The sequence below is a fragment of the Phalaenopsis equestris genome, unplaced genomic scaffold (assembly GCF_001263595.1).
Source record: "Phalaenopsis equestris unplaced genomic scaffold, ASM126359v1 Scaffold000715, whole genome shotgun sequence".
NCBI lineage: Eukaryota > Viridiplantae > Streptophyta > Magnoliopsida > Asparagales > Orchidaceae > Phalaenopsis > Phalaenopsis equestris.
In genome coordinates, this window is record NW_018165155.1 from 333,743 (window position 1) to 349,424 (window position 15,682).

The 15,682-nt window shown below is 31.5% G+C and overlaps 1 protein-coding gene across 1 annotated transcript in view; it reads left to right on the forward strand.

Moving 5' to 3' along the window:
- The first annotated feature begins 3,350 nt into the window (after positions 1–3,350).
- LOC110030404 (vacuolar protein sorting-associated protein 32 homolog 2-like) overlaps positions 3,351–15,682 on the forward strand; it is a 22,978-nt gene continuing 10,646 nt past the window's right edge. The window contains exons 1-2 of the mRNA XM_020733102.1: positions 3,351–3,591; positions 8,724–8,823. Of these exons, the coding sequence (XP_020588761.1) occupies positions 3,520–3,591; positions 8,724–8,823 (172 nt within the window). The 5' untranslated portion in view covers positions 3,351–3,519. The remainder of the gene's footprint in view (positions 3,592–8,723; positions 8,824–15,682) is intronic.

Below are 15,682 nucleotides of genomic sequence, written 5' to 3' on the forward strand. Positions count from 1 at the left end.
GCAAAACGTGGTTCGACCGAACCGCTTATTTATTTATTTATTTTTTGGTATTCTATGAATATTTATATTGCAAATTTCAGTTACCAAAGATTTGAAATTTTATGGATGAAAAGCTTAAATGCACACCACTCAAATTTTATCTATTTACATATCGAACACCTAAACCAGTATTTTTTATTAATATACTACTCAAGTAATTTTTAAAAATAAAAAATTTTAGCATTTTCTCTAATATATATATATAACCACGAACGAAAAAACATTTATGTGTTCGGCTCGCTTATAAATCGAGCCCAAAAAATATTTGTTTTATTTATTTATTATATTACTATTGCATTATTCAGGCCATATTTAATTAATTTTTATATTTATTATGTCATCCGGTTCAACCCCCGGTTTAACCCCGGTCAAGTCAATGAACATTAAACCTTTCAATCTTCCCGTTGGATGTCTGGTTCGGTTTTCAATTGGATGTTTGAGTGTTTTTGAAAACAGGTTAATTTATAAAAAAAAAAATCATGAAAAAATGCACTAAATAAATATATTTTTAAAATGATAAAAAAACAAAAATAAAGAATGAAAAATAAAAATGATCCTAAACAAGCTCTTGTAATATGAAAATAGAAATATATATATATATATAAAAGAGTAGAATGACCTTAGAGGTAGACCTTGTTGTCTGAATACGTGAGATCATAATGTAAGAGAATTTTGCTTGTTTTAGAAGTTTTTATTTCTCGAGAGTTTTCTTGGGTGGCTAAAAATAGTATTGCAATAGGAGCAAAAGATTTTCCTTGGTGGATGAAATTATAGTTTTGTTGCTTAAACTTTAGTTTCATCAAATCAAAAAATTATTGTACCTTAAAAAAAAAAATAGTATATTTATAATCCTTAAATTGAGCATCCAATATCATGAGGTTAATAATCTTTTTCATTTAGATGAGGAAATTTTACTTAGAACTTAAATAAAAATTAGTTAAATGGTAACTTAAGAAAAAAATCCTCCTCTTTAAGATTTAGCTTTTTAAGAAAAGGTTAAAAGCAACTAAAATATAGCACTATAAAAGACTTGAGTAGAAAGAGCATAATAGGCTTATCAACATTTCTTAAATTGTCTTAAGGTATATTAGATGTGGTAGCCTTCATTAAAAAGTGTTTTTAGACTAATGATGCGCTCTTATGATTGGATTTGATGAAATTAAGTATGAGCTTAGACCGATAAAAGAGTGAAAAAAATCAATTTATGGCCTTAATATTCATATCAAAATGAGGGAAGTTACAAGTTTTAGTCAGGACATCAAGATTAATCTGTGTTCTACACCACTGAGATGAGATTTCAGCTGACAATTATAACTATCATCAATAATCATATTATTAGAAAATATTTGGAGAAAACTAAATTTAGATGGGGCCACATTATGAAAAGAAGTAGAATTAATAAATAGATCAATAAATCATGGGAGGTTTATAGATGCCTACTTAATATTGAAATGTGAGAAATTTGGAGTGCTTTGCAACAATGATGCCTCATTAAAGGTGTCATGTATGGATTCTCTTAAAATTATGGTGCTTTTATTGGAAGTTCAATATGATTTGTTGTGACTAAAAAAATATATACAAATTTTTTATCATATATAAAATAATATTTCTTCAAACCACCTCTTTTATTCTTAAGAACAAAACATGTACACCCATATATAATATGAGATATGTTTTAATTTTTTTACCTCTACAAATCTCAGAAGGGGTTCATTGACTGAATAAATTGACATTTAACATGATGATTATATAATAATCTATGCTTGTTACTTCTAACCAAAAAATTATTTGTGTTGACTAAATCTATTTAATGAAATTCTAACAATGTCTAGAAGGGTTCTATTTTTCTATTAAAAGTTTGCTAGAAGAAGTTATATGAAGCTTGAAAATAAATAAAATGTTTTTCTCAAAAAATTGTAAAACTTTAAATAAATTTTAAGTGCTTGTAAAAAATATATAGCTTAAGATTAATGAAACTATAATATGTAATTTTGACAATGAGGCTTGAGAGTGAGAAGTTATTTTCCTTTTTTTTTTAATTTTACTATGTGTTTTCTAAAAAAGAAAAATGATGAAATGAATATTTAATATAATTTATTTTATTTTTTTAAAATCAAAATAGTTCTTCTAATCTTTAGAAATGTCAGGAATTTTTTAAAAGTTTTAGATGAATAGGGCTGTCAAAAAAGCTCGTTGTTCGCAAACAGTTCGTGTTCGGTTCGTCAATGAGTTTGCGTTCGATTCGTTCGATAAGTAATTGAGACGAATGTGAACAAATTTTTTTCGTTCGGTTAGTTAAACAAACCAAACACGAACAGTGATGCATTCGTTCGTGTTCGAATCGTTATTGTTCGAAATATAAAATAATTTAAAATATTTATATATAAAAAATTTATGATATTTTAAAAAATTTAATTTTATAAATTATAATATATAATAAATTTATAATAATAATATATTAATATACTATATTAGTAATATATTAATATAGATATTATATATTTATATAATATAAGTTATATAATTAAGATAATATATTATTTATATATCTTAGTATTATGGATGTCAAGCTGGCTGGCGTTCGGCTCCTTCGTTAACAAACAAACATGAACGGTGACTTCACGAACAATTTCAAACACAAAGTTACTTCAAACAAACTAAATTTCAAACGAACCGAACACGAAGACAAACTCTATTCATTCGTGTTTTATATATATATTAATATTAGGGATGTCAAACTGGCTCGTCGTTTGCGAATAGCTCGTGTTCGGTTCGTTCGTTAAAAAAATAATACGAACAACGACTTCACGAACAATTTCGAACACGAGCTTATATCAAACAAACTAAATTTCAAAAGAACCAAACACGAACACAAGCTTTGTTTGTTCGTGTTCGGTTCGTTTACACCCTTATAGATGGCTCGGTTAATTCAGCCAGATTTATCATCATATTGATTTACATATCTCTTTTACATATTTTGTAATACCTTTTACAACAAGATGTGCAATTGTATAATAATGACATGAAAATTATTATCTCATTTTCATATTTACATGCATAGCGCTCAAATTTTAATGTTATATATAATATATTGCTAATATTAATTTCTCAAAGGAAAAAAAAAATATTTTTATGGATAATTTTATGGCTGAAGGGTGATAAATATAAATATAAATTTTTGTCATTAGATATATAAATACATAAAAATTACATGGCATATATATAAAATTACCAAAGTGTGAATTTCCTAAAAAAAAGAAAAGAAAAGCATAATTTATAATTTAAAATAATCAAAGTCGGATATACAGTCAGATTTCCCTTCCAACCGTATCGCCCTTAGTTTTTCTAAGTATCGGTCGTGAAGGGTTTCTTTTCGGATTTCTGCTTCTTCGACCCGCAGAACAACTTTCATTTAGGGTTCGCGGCGATTGTGAATTCGAGGGCTATCTTCCTCAGCGGGGTATTTAGAAGACAGCAAACATGCTGAACAGGCTTTTTGGGAAACCTAAGGAGCAGACCAATGCCTTGGCGACCTTGGAGAAGTTAAGTGAGGTATGTACTCTCTTTCTGATGGAGATTTCATGTTTGAATGGCTGTTATCTAAATTCATTTGCTTTTTTTTTTTAGTCTTTTTGATGCCACCTTTTGATTTGATTGGAGAAATTTAGTTTTTTTTCTGTCTATGGATGTAATTTATATTCTAGTTGGGTCAACAGTTTGCATCTGTTTTCTTGAAACGAAATCTATTTGCTGCCGTAGAAGGTGAAATTAATATTATTTGATTGAAGGATTGCTAGCTTAGTTGGTTGATAAAATTATGGGAAATTATACATGAGCTTATATCATTCTAAAGCAAAGCCATCCTGAATAATACAAAAAATTAAAAAAAAAATGACATTGGCACTCTACCCTAACAAATTTAATAATGAAATGCCTGATAATTATTTGAAAAGTCGCAGATAGATTGAACGACCACAATCAAGCTAAAAAATGTTGCAGAGTATGAGCTCGGAGATAAACCATGAGCTTGAAGTTGAGATGGTAATGATAAAGATTGCGTGCTCGTAGACAATGGTAGTTTTAGAAGGACTTGATAAAGTCAGAGGGACCCGATAGGGAGTTGTTGATGATGACTACATCCAAATGCAAGCTGTGATATAAGAGATTTACATTCCATTCTATGCATAACCCTCTTTTGTTCTAGAATGTCTCCTTGGAGACTCTTAGCCGGAAAACAACATATAGTTGCCATGGGTTTGAGCAAGCTATCACTACTCTCATTTATTGCAAACATGTTCTCTTGCATAGGTTTTCTTTAAATGAACAGAAAAGAAAAAAAACAGATTTAGTGTGGCATGAACCAATCCTGTTCCTTTTTATGCCAAAGTCACTATTTGAGTACTATAGTTCCATGGTGGGAGTTCATTCAAAATGTATACAAACGAGATCATGTTCTTCTTCAAATAATTCCTGTTAACTTTTATGAGTGCTTGCTTTTATACTTTTCCTTTTTCAAAACACTATGGCATGGATGATTGACATGTAGTTTTGACTTAGTGATTCGACATAAAAGAAATATGATGCAAGTTGGGGTAGAGTGTTAAAGTATAAAGACCATTTAGGGGTGCGTATTTAAATAATTTCATAGTTTTTTGGGTAATTGAGCTGTTACAATGATCTTTGTAGTAGGATGTGTGAAATCCCAAGTGCCTAAGTGGTTTCTTTCAAGGCATCAGAGGAGGTTTAACATGATTGCAGTGTATAAATTTAATATAGTCATCAATTCTTGGGTGGAAGTTGGAAGGGAAGTTCATGTTCGTACAAATAATTTGGTTTCCAAATCTTTTCCAAAAACGTAACATAATACTAGTATCCTAATAAAAATAATAGAGGAAGCTAAAACATTATAAAAGAAAGCATTTTAATGTGTGATGTATCAATTATTTTTTAATGAGGCGGGAAATAGTTTATTTTAGAAAATTGTTCACCATTGACATAAATATATTTATTCTATCTTATGCTCTTAGCAAGCCATATCTTTTTGCTTTAGTTATGGATGGTCTTACTGGACATTTATAGGACGATGTACATTGGTGTATGTTTTTTGGTGATGATATCCTTCTCTTGGATAACACGAGAGAAAAAGCCTAGGAAAAAAACTTGAATTATGGAGGTCTACATTGGAGTCTAAAGGCCTTCATTTGAGTAGAACTAAAACCGAATACATGAAATGAAATTTTAGTAGTAGTAACTCTAGTGACAGAAGTGTAACTTTGGGTGATCAAATTATTAAAAGAGGTCGGGTCTGTTGTTCAAAGCGATGGTGATATAGATGAGAATATTAGTAGTAGAGTTCAAGTTGGTTGGTTGAAGTTGAGGAATGCTTTGGGCCTTTTGTGTGATAGAAAAGTACCGTTTAGATTGAAAGAAAAAAAAAATTATAAGATGGTGGTGAGACCTGCAATGCTCTATGGCTCCGATTGTTGGCCTTTAAAAGAGAAGCATAATAATAAGTTAAATGTTGCCGAGATGAAAATGATTAGGTGGATGAGTGGCTTTACTCTTAGAGACAAAATACGAAATGAATATATTCGTGATAGGGTTAGCGACCAATATTGTAGAGTAGAGATGGAGAGAACCGATATTGTAGAGTAGAGATGGAGAGTAGGATTGACCCGTTTGGTTATGAACCGATCCAAAGCCACTTTAGTTCAGCTCCAAAATAGCTTTCACACAATTTATTACCGATTGGAACCAACAGTTGAATGCAAGAGCAGATGGATTTGGTTTTTGATGAATGATTTGATTATTTTGATCAATTTATGTCTTTGATGTTAATTATATGGCTAAAATAAAAGATTAGATTAAAAATATAAATAAATAAATAAGATATCATGTACCAAAATCTTGATTTAGAACCATATTCAAAATGTTGAATAATGGAGTGTTCTTATTTTAGAGTATTGTATATTGAATTGATGAAAATATTGTCATTGCATTATTATTATATTTAAATTATATAAAAATAACTTTGATGTTTATTATGTTATTCTATTTAGGTAAATTCTTGAACATTAAACCTCTCATTCTCTTAGTTCAATGTTCAGTTCGATTTTCAAAATATTTGGTTGTAATTGGCATTGGTATAATGCTACGTAGATTGGGAACAATATCTGGCCTTCTGAATCCTGGGACCATGTTGGATATTGATGCCATCGGAACTTATTTACATTAGGTTCACTCAAATGGTTCTTATATATTGCAGCAAAGTCATCTCCATCCCCCAATGGTTTCTCCCCAAGAACAGGAAATATATATTAAAGTGAGGTAAGAGGGAGAGGTGCCCAGATTATCTCTGATGTCAAGAGATAGCCCATTCTCCTCTGTCTCTAGTTTTTCCTTAGGGAAACACTCTACTTACAGTGCATGCATGCAATCTATAAAATCTTAGTCCAGCAACCTTGCATCCACAAGTGACATGGATAAACCTTTTTCTTGCAAAAACTACTTGACAGTATTTTCACAAGCTGGCCCATTTGGAACGGTCCATTTCATGCCATGGGCCGATTCACATAGAGAAGACTGGTACTAGCCAAATTTGAGTTGGTCTAACCAGTTCAAGTCCATTGATGCTCTAGTTAAACATTTTGCAGGCATTTATGGGCACCAATAGTTGGTCTAAAGCCTAACGTGCGTCAGTCAGTCATTACTAGCTATGTTTTGACATTGGACTGGATAAAATGGATCAAATTGTTTACGGTTTTTTTAAGAGTGATGCAATGCAGTTCATGCTTTGTGCAAAAAAAAAAAAAAAAAAATGATTATAGATAGGTTTTTCCTATTAACCTAACAATCAGTAATCCGGTGGTTTTAGTAGGATTCTCCTTTTTTTAGAAATATTTAATTTCTTCGCAATTTGAGCTCCTTTAATGGCTAATTGTCAGTGATTTTTTTCCGTGTCAAGGGATATTCCAATAAATTTCCTTATATTGTTTTGGTAAATTATTGTAAAAATGACAATTAATTGGCTTTTTGCCATGCCCTGATTGATTCTTGCTTTTTGCTGAGAAAGTTATTGACAGTTGATGAAGGATGATATGGAACCTTCAGGCCTCTCATTTTGTTAAGAATATATTGATTCAAGATTATAAAAAAAATTTGACTTCTACATCTTATTATTATTATTTTTTTAAGAGAACAATCTTGTGTTTGCTCTGTCATGTTGCCCTTACAATTTGAAGGAAGTTATTGTTTTCTCTCGTTTAGTTCTGAAGCAGCTTCTCATTTCTATCGGCTTCCAATATTGTGGCATATCATGTCAGATAATGTCTTTGCATTGCATTAGTTCTGCTTGTGTTTTATCTCATGCAAAGACGGTTGCCTCGTTTAGTGCAAATTGATTGATTTCTTTATTCATCTAAAATAGTACGTCTACGTCTATATTCTGAAATCAACTAAATTCACCCTTTCTCCTTCTTATGACGTGTTTTCTGGTTTTCATGGATGTTTCTGTGAGAATTTTATTGTATGTAATTGGATAGATCCCATTGTGTTTTCCATTTATTGTAGCATAACGTTATGATCATTAGCTTTATTTTTGTGCTAGTGCCCATCTAACTATTTTGTTCTGACTGTGCTCCACAATCTGTGCGTACTAAGCCAATCTACATTAATCAGCGATTTTGGATGTGTGTAGGGGAGATGTTGCAGGCAGGTTGATATGAAAAGGGGAGATGGGAAAGGATCTGGGAACGTGGTGGGAGAGATATAGGAAGGCCTTTTTGTGGGCTAACATATTTTATTGATGAGTAAATCAAACTAAAGCATGTGACACTCAATGTATTTCGTGTAGGATGCACAATTTGTTGTCCATTGCTAAACTCTTCTCCTGATTTATAGGTTTGAACGGACTGATGATGGATATTATGATGTCTGAAAAATCTTAGATTATGCTGATGCATGCTATTGATTTGTGCATACGCATATTTACTAGAATTTTTATGTGAGCAAAAATTCTTTGTTTTTGATGATTTCATTTATTCTGTCATTAAAAGTTTTAGCTGTTGAGACCTTTTAGAAACTCTCTTATTTCTTCTTATTTTCGAGCTAGGCATTTGATCTGTATCAAGTGAGGTGTCTTTTTTGTTTATTTTTTTTTCCTTGATATTTTGATGGCCTAATTTTTCTATTCTGCCTTTATCATTTATGGGAGCAAAGATTTTTTAAAATTATAAAAATGGGAACATTGCACTCTGTTGACTCCTATCTAATCTAATATTTTATTTTTTTCCACATTAGCTTTCCAACTTGGTTCTCTTACTAGTGCTAAGGGTGAGGAAGCAAAACTATAAGAAGAGTAGCTCCGTTATCTTGGGGTTACAATTTTGACTTGATAAACTGCAACTTACAATCTGTTTGCCTTCCTCTGAATATATTTATTTAGAAAACTATTATAATCTGGCAGGAGTCGACTAATCTAAATACAAATGTCTCTCATTAATGAAATCTGCATTCAACAGCATAGATAGATCATACTGGTTTTATTGATATTAATAATGATATGTGAAGCAATATCATGACATGTTATCTCTACTTTAAGTGTTATTATGTATTAGAAGTCTTGAACAATAATTTTTTGGGGGTTTTAATTACACATTGACCATGACTTCTGAATAATGCTGTAGACCCTTGAGATGCTAGAGAAAAAGGAAAAAGTTCTCATGAAGAAGGCTGCTACAGAAGTTGAGAAGGCGAAGGAGTATACGAAGGCAAAGAACAAAAAAGGTCTTTTCCCATTAATTATACTATATAACTTATCTCACTTCAGCAATCATCATTGAGCTTTCTCAGTTTGTTTAATATGATTTTAAGGCAAGATGTATATATGCATATTGATGTAGCTTTTCAAGTTTATGCTGGCAAAATTTGGAAGACTTCGTTTCTGTTGCCATTCACTTTTACCAAAGAAAAATTCCACTCTCCATATTTCTTACAACCAGCCTGGTGATCAGTAATCGACATTGCTTAGCTCCAAGAATACTTGTGAACGTTTTGATTCATGGATATTCATTATTAAGCTAGATGGTTCATCGGGTGAAAAATATAGTCACTTTTTTCCACATTTTTTATTTATTTTCAGCCTTTTTTTATTTTACTTTGCTTTCTAGAGAGCACAATTACACAACAATTTTGCTTTTATCAGGTGGCAGGACATTTTGGGAAGTCTACTCAGGACCAATATTTAAATTCCTTTAGGTGAACTGATGTAGTTTGTTAAACCTAGTTGGCAACTTGTTTTGTACATAGAATTGTGTAGTATATCTCAACCTGAAGTTCACAATGCTTTTTGATCCATTTTGTAGGTTAAGGTGTGCATAATTTTAGTTAAGATTATGAGGGGAAGAGCTGCTTGATTTTCTTTATTTATTTTAAAATTTTTTAAATTTAGGTAATATTTGCTAGAAAGGAACTCTTCTTTTATTTTATTTAATGAAAAGATTATCTGCCCCACATTTTGCTTATCTTTTTTTTGAGAAATTTATTTGAGTTTTATCTGCAAGATTTTTTGTGAATTTAGTGGAGTAAATATTAGATAGCTGTCACGACCTTGCCCGGGAGCTTAAAATACAAGACAGGAACGAACGGGGAGGCGGAGGAAACTAACTATCGAAACATGTTTATTTATTAAACAAAATCATTCAACCATAAAGGAGTCATTCTATTACACAACTTTAATCTACAAACATTCGTTTAGATTTAAAACTTTTACAATTGAAAGAAAATTAAAAGTTGAAATTGAATATATATATATATATGTTACCTCAAATTCCACTAGCTGATGCTTGGTTATGTTGCACAGACACAGGTCATGGGCACAACATGACACAGGGACAAATGACACGTCTATTATTGAAAATATAGGACACGAACATGTCTCAGACACAGCGCTATAATTTTTTTTAAATATATATGAAATTAGATAAAAGAATATTAACAATAATGTATAAGAGAAAATAATAAATTTAATAACACTAACTTTTAAAAACTAAGAGCTCGTTTGACATCAATGTTGTTTCATGTTTTAGTTAAGATAATTTTTATAATTTTATTTTATCTTTAAAAATGAATTAAATTGCATTTAAAAATAATCAATATATATACAGTATTTATTATTTTGTATTATGTCAAGATTTAAGTGCTCTTCATTAACTATTCATTAAAAAATTGATCATTAGCTCTTCGTTGACACCGAAGTCTTATGTATTTACATTTTCTAACACCTACATTTAAATTTTTCTCTTATGCTACCCAAATCTTTCATGTCACATCTAATATACTGCTGTTTTCACTGTTTTCAATTTTACATTTTGATATACACATTTTTATATATATGTAAGGCCACATATATGTAAAAATTAAAATTTATGTGTTAGATATGTAAATACATAAAAATTTATTGATATGTATTTAAATCTTTCTTAAATTTAACATAAAATATATATTTAGAAAATTTTAATTCATTAATTTAGGACACTTGTTCTTTGCGTGTCCTGCACATGTTTCGCTCGTGTCCTTTTTTTTTAAATATTATTTAAATACACTTCTATGTCATGTCTGATACGTGTCAGAGCAGTGTCGAAGCCATGTCTGTGTCCAACACTGCACAACTTTTTAATTAGAAGTGTCGGTGCATCATATGTGTTTAGCATCATAATATTCTCTGGCTATCTTGAACAGTTCTTAGTCTATCACGAATCGAATTGATGTTCTTAATAATTTCATTAACTAAACCATCACCTATTTATTTCCTTACATTTGCTTCTACCCAACAAAGAGGTGTTATGCATTTTCCTCCATATAGGGCTTTATATGGAGTCATATCAATATTGGACTGGAAGCTATTGCTACAAGCAAATTTTATCAAAGTTTTACTCACTTCCCAATTTTCACCAAATCAAGCACACAAAGTCTAAGTAGGTCTTTTAATATTGAATTGTTCCCTCTGTTTGATCATCTATTTAGGGTTGAAATATTGTACTAAATGTTAGTGTACCTAAACTTTGTTGAATTTTCCTCCACAATTCAGATATAAATTTACTATCTCGATCTGAAATAATAGACTTTGGGACTCCATTCAATCGCACAATTTTATCAATATATATTTTGGCCAACTTATCCACAATCAATTTGTCTGATAGGCAATAGATATGTAGATTTGGCCAGACAATCAATAATCTTACATATAACATCACGGCCCTACTTTGTTTTTAGTAGCTTAATCGAAAAATCCATAATGTCTTCCCACTTCTGCTTTGGGATAGACAATGTTTGCAAATGCAAGCTAGACTTCTGATATTCAGCCTTAACCATATGAAAAGTATAACATCTTATCACAAACTTTGCTACATTGTGTTTTAATCCCAAACACCAGAATAAGTTTTTGAGTTCTTGATATATCTTTTTGATTTTTAGATGTATTGTGTATTTTGAATAGTGTGCTTCATACAAAATTTCTTTTCGCAAATCATTAATATCAGGAATGCAAATTTTATTCTTGTACCTCAACAATTTTTTTCATCAATTTCATACTTCTCAGTTTGACCTCCATTCACATAATTTAATATCTTCTGGAACTCAGCAACATGCGACAATGCATCTCATATTCTGCCACTCAGAATTTGACTGAATTAACATCTAATTCCATAACGCAAAATTTTCATCATTTGGTATCACATCTGATAACTGCAAACGCTCAATTTCTTTAATTACTTCTTGTTATGTAATTACCCAATTTGCACTTTTGCCTATCTTTCTGTTCAATGCATTTGCCACTGTATTTATTTTTCCTAAGTGATAAAGTATATCCAAATAATAATCTTTAATAAGCTTAAGCCATCACCTTTTCCTTAAATTCAACTCCTTGTGTAAAAATATACTTTAAGCTTTGGTGATTAGTGAACACATCACATCTAACTTCATATAAATAATATCTAAATCTTCAAAGCAAATATGATTGCTGCTAACTCCGGATCACATATTAAATAATTTTTCTCATGATTATTTATTTGGTCAAAGGCATAGACAATTACCTTTCTATTTTGCGTAAGGATACATGTTATATAATTTTTCTCATGATTCTTTAGTTGGTTAAGAGTTATAAGCCATAGGGAACATATAATAAGCCACAAAATCGTTTGCTTAAAATTAGCCCACCAAGCTTCCGCACTTACTTTGCAAGATTACTGACAATGATCATTTGATCAGGTTGGGTTGGCTACATCAATTGATTATGTAGTTCATAGTCCATGACAACACATAATCTCGTAATCTTAGGATCTTGATCAAATTATTCATCACTGCCTCTCCATTTTCTCTAGGATGACAACGGTATATGCTTCTTCACAAATAATTCTTTTGCTACCAAAACAAGCATCATTGAATTCATTGGTTAGCCTCATTCAAAGTTCTCTTTCATCATCAAGTGGATAATTAATTATAAGATTTTCTACTTATGTGATACCCCGAACCAAATCATGAAGTCATTGCAATAGAGAATTAACTTTCAACTAGGCCAGGTGAGGGTTTTTGGAGAAATGAATTTCTTCATAACTCTGCTAGTGAAAGTTTCTCTTTATATTTTTATCTAGTTGTGTAATCTCTTTATTTTAACATCTCGTGTAGTAGTGGTTTTTCACTCAAGAACATCATAAGTTCTAATGACATTCTTAAATATAAATAAAAACTAAATTTCTCTTAACCCCATGTCAAATCTATAAATCTCCTCTGTTGGCATCTAGAATCTCCCCTGTTGGCATCTAGAATCTATAACCTGAGTCCCTGCTTATGAAGAGTTGAGTGCTGCCTTGCTTCGTTTGAGTGTTGGTTCTACAACATTATAATCATTGCTTGGTGTTTGCCATTTAACATAAATTCATGATTAGATTTCCTGGAAACAAAAATTCTCAAGGAGATGGAGGTGGAATATTGAGGCTTAAAGATGGGACCAGTTGATTGCATCTTAAATTTAGGGTTAATACTCATATTTCTTACTAATAACAACTTCAAAAATATTTGAGAATCAAGTTTAATAGTCTAATCAAAAATTGATTTTCAGCATTTGTGAGATTTTAAGGCATTCATGATAAGGAATCACAAAAAGGCCCAAAAACAATCATTTGATGGTCCCCTGCAAAGTGAAAGAGAAGGGGCACACCAAAAGGTCATAAAAGCCTTATAGATCTATCACCAAAAGGTCATGTTGGTAAAAAATGTAATCTTAGAACAAAAAATCCTTGTAAATGAGCATCAAAGTCTTATGTGTACTCAATCTAGAGTTTTGAAGTTAAGAGTTCTCTCCTAACATGGATCAAAAAGAAGAAGAAAAAGGAGAAAGAAAGAAAGCAATCCTATGCTCTTTAAGACAAACACTATTGTCGTTGATACCTCAAAAGGCCATAAAACAAAATATAGAAGAATAAAAGAACATGAAGGATTACCCACATTAGGGCATAGCAAAATGTGTTAACCTCAAAAGTTGATGGGGGAGGAGCTTTTCTAGTTAACTTTATATGCATTTCTATGTCACCTCAATCGTCGGCAAGGATTTAATGGTAAAAATGTCATATGACAAATGAAGTAGAGGTGTCACCAACACCTTTTTGATTAATATTCAAAGCCAAATATAATGATAAGGTGGAACATAGTTTAGTCATCATAAGCCATCTATCTATAAAGTTTTCACGAAATGCCTAATTTGAAACTTTAATCAATGATAGAGTTTAAGTAGACATTCAACTCCTTCCGAGTGATGTCAATTATGACATGACACCATACCCATTATGATCTCCATCAATATATTCTTTAGCATATTTTGACATAATGGCCAAATTTTGAAGACAAACTTTTCATAATTGGTTACTCTATCGATAAGAAGGGATTAGTACAAATCTTGAAATCAATGAAGGTTAAAGAGCACACTATCTTAATTTACAACATCAGTAAAGGCTACCATTAGATAGCTACTATCAATTGTTTCCCATGGAGTTAAGCATAAATCCAAATTTTCTTGAGTAAAGGCTCAATTATTTCTTGAGATGGAAATAAAAATTTTTCCAAGCATTACATAGATTTTACTTAGCTTGAAAAAGCAAATAACATAGTTAATTTAAAACAATGATATACCTTGTTGGCTCAACTTACAAGTCGAATTAGGCTAACCACCAAGGACTAAGATCTCTGAGGGTAAATCAATATGAATGATATCTTGGGATTGGATTTTATCTCTGATAGTTTAATTGGTTGATTTTAAAATCAAGTTGTCTACGTGGTTCTATTGAAGTCGGGTCTAGGGTTGCCATTTTCTCTCCCTTGAAAGCTCAAGACTTATATTTTCTCCACATAAACCATCTATCACTCAGTAATAAATTGGATATAAAGAAAAATGGTCGATGTTAGTTGGATCTTAAAATGGACTACTATAGTTTTTCGCAGTTATTTCTAACTTACAATCCAACCACCATAGTATTTTTCTAAAGTCGAGTCATTTTTCTACCTCTCTATTTTGAACCCTAACTATTAATCAATTGTTACTCAATCAATAGGTGTTAAGATACAAAAAAAAATATGTGGTAATCATGAAAAAAAAAATCAAACTTACATTAAAAATCAAAATTAAAATAAATCATCATGGTTACATCTAGTCTTTAGAAAAGGTATTTAGTTCGTAATTAAATAAGAAAAAAATATGACTTCAAGAACATTTTGATGATTATAACAAAAATTAGAAGAGAGAATAGGTAGAACTAGCTCTTGCAATTTTATCTTTTACTTTGCAACCTAGCCCTTTGAATCCTCTTTAATGACTTTCTTTAGGAGGTCTTGAAGGACCCTATAAGAGCTCTCTAAACACCAAATAGATAGTCAAGAAGACTCTGCCTTTGGACCCTCCAAAGTCCCTTAATATGTGCACAAGTTCTTAAATATGTGTTGACCTCGCTTTCGGTCGAGGTGTAGTTTTCCCCTCCTTAGTAGCCTAGGATCTAGCTGTAGGACATTTCTGTCGACTACTCCTAGAAAACTAGTGAAGGAGCCCTCCCCGTTAGTAATTCTGAATTTTTCTTCGCTCGACTTGACGTTCCATGTGGTAGTCTTGACCGCTATTGCTTAGCAGGTAAGGCTACTCCGAAGGAACTCAGGGAGCATTCTTATAGGACTGCTGGCCTTATGATTGACTTTACTCGTTGATTTGGCACCGCTGCGCTCTTCGCCGTCCTGTTTAATCGAATTCGAGCCAAAATTTTCGTAGGATTCAGACCGCGACGTGTTTTTAGCCTGATCGACGATGAGGTTGTCCGGACGACTCCGGATGACGAAACGGACTGCGCCAATGCGTCCGGAACGTCGATTTTTCTTGAGGGGGACGTTCGTTTCATTGCGACGGCACGTCTTGGGGAAAATACCTATTTAAGTGTTTATTATAATAATAAATAATATTTTATTATTATTTATTATAAATAAAACTTATAAACCTAATCCTAATTTCATTTCCCTTCTCCCATCCGCCTCTCGCTCGTGGGTCCTTCTCTCGCTCGTGCCTCTGCCCGAAGCCGCTGTGATCCCTTGTGGGATCCCACGAGCGCGCGAC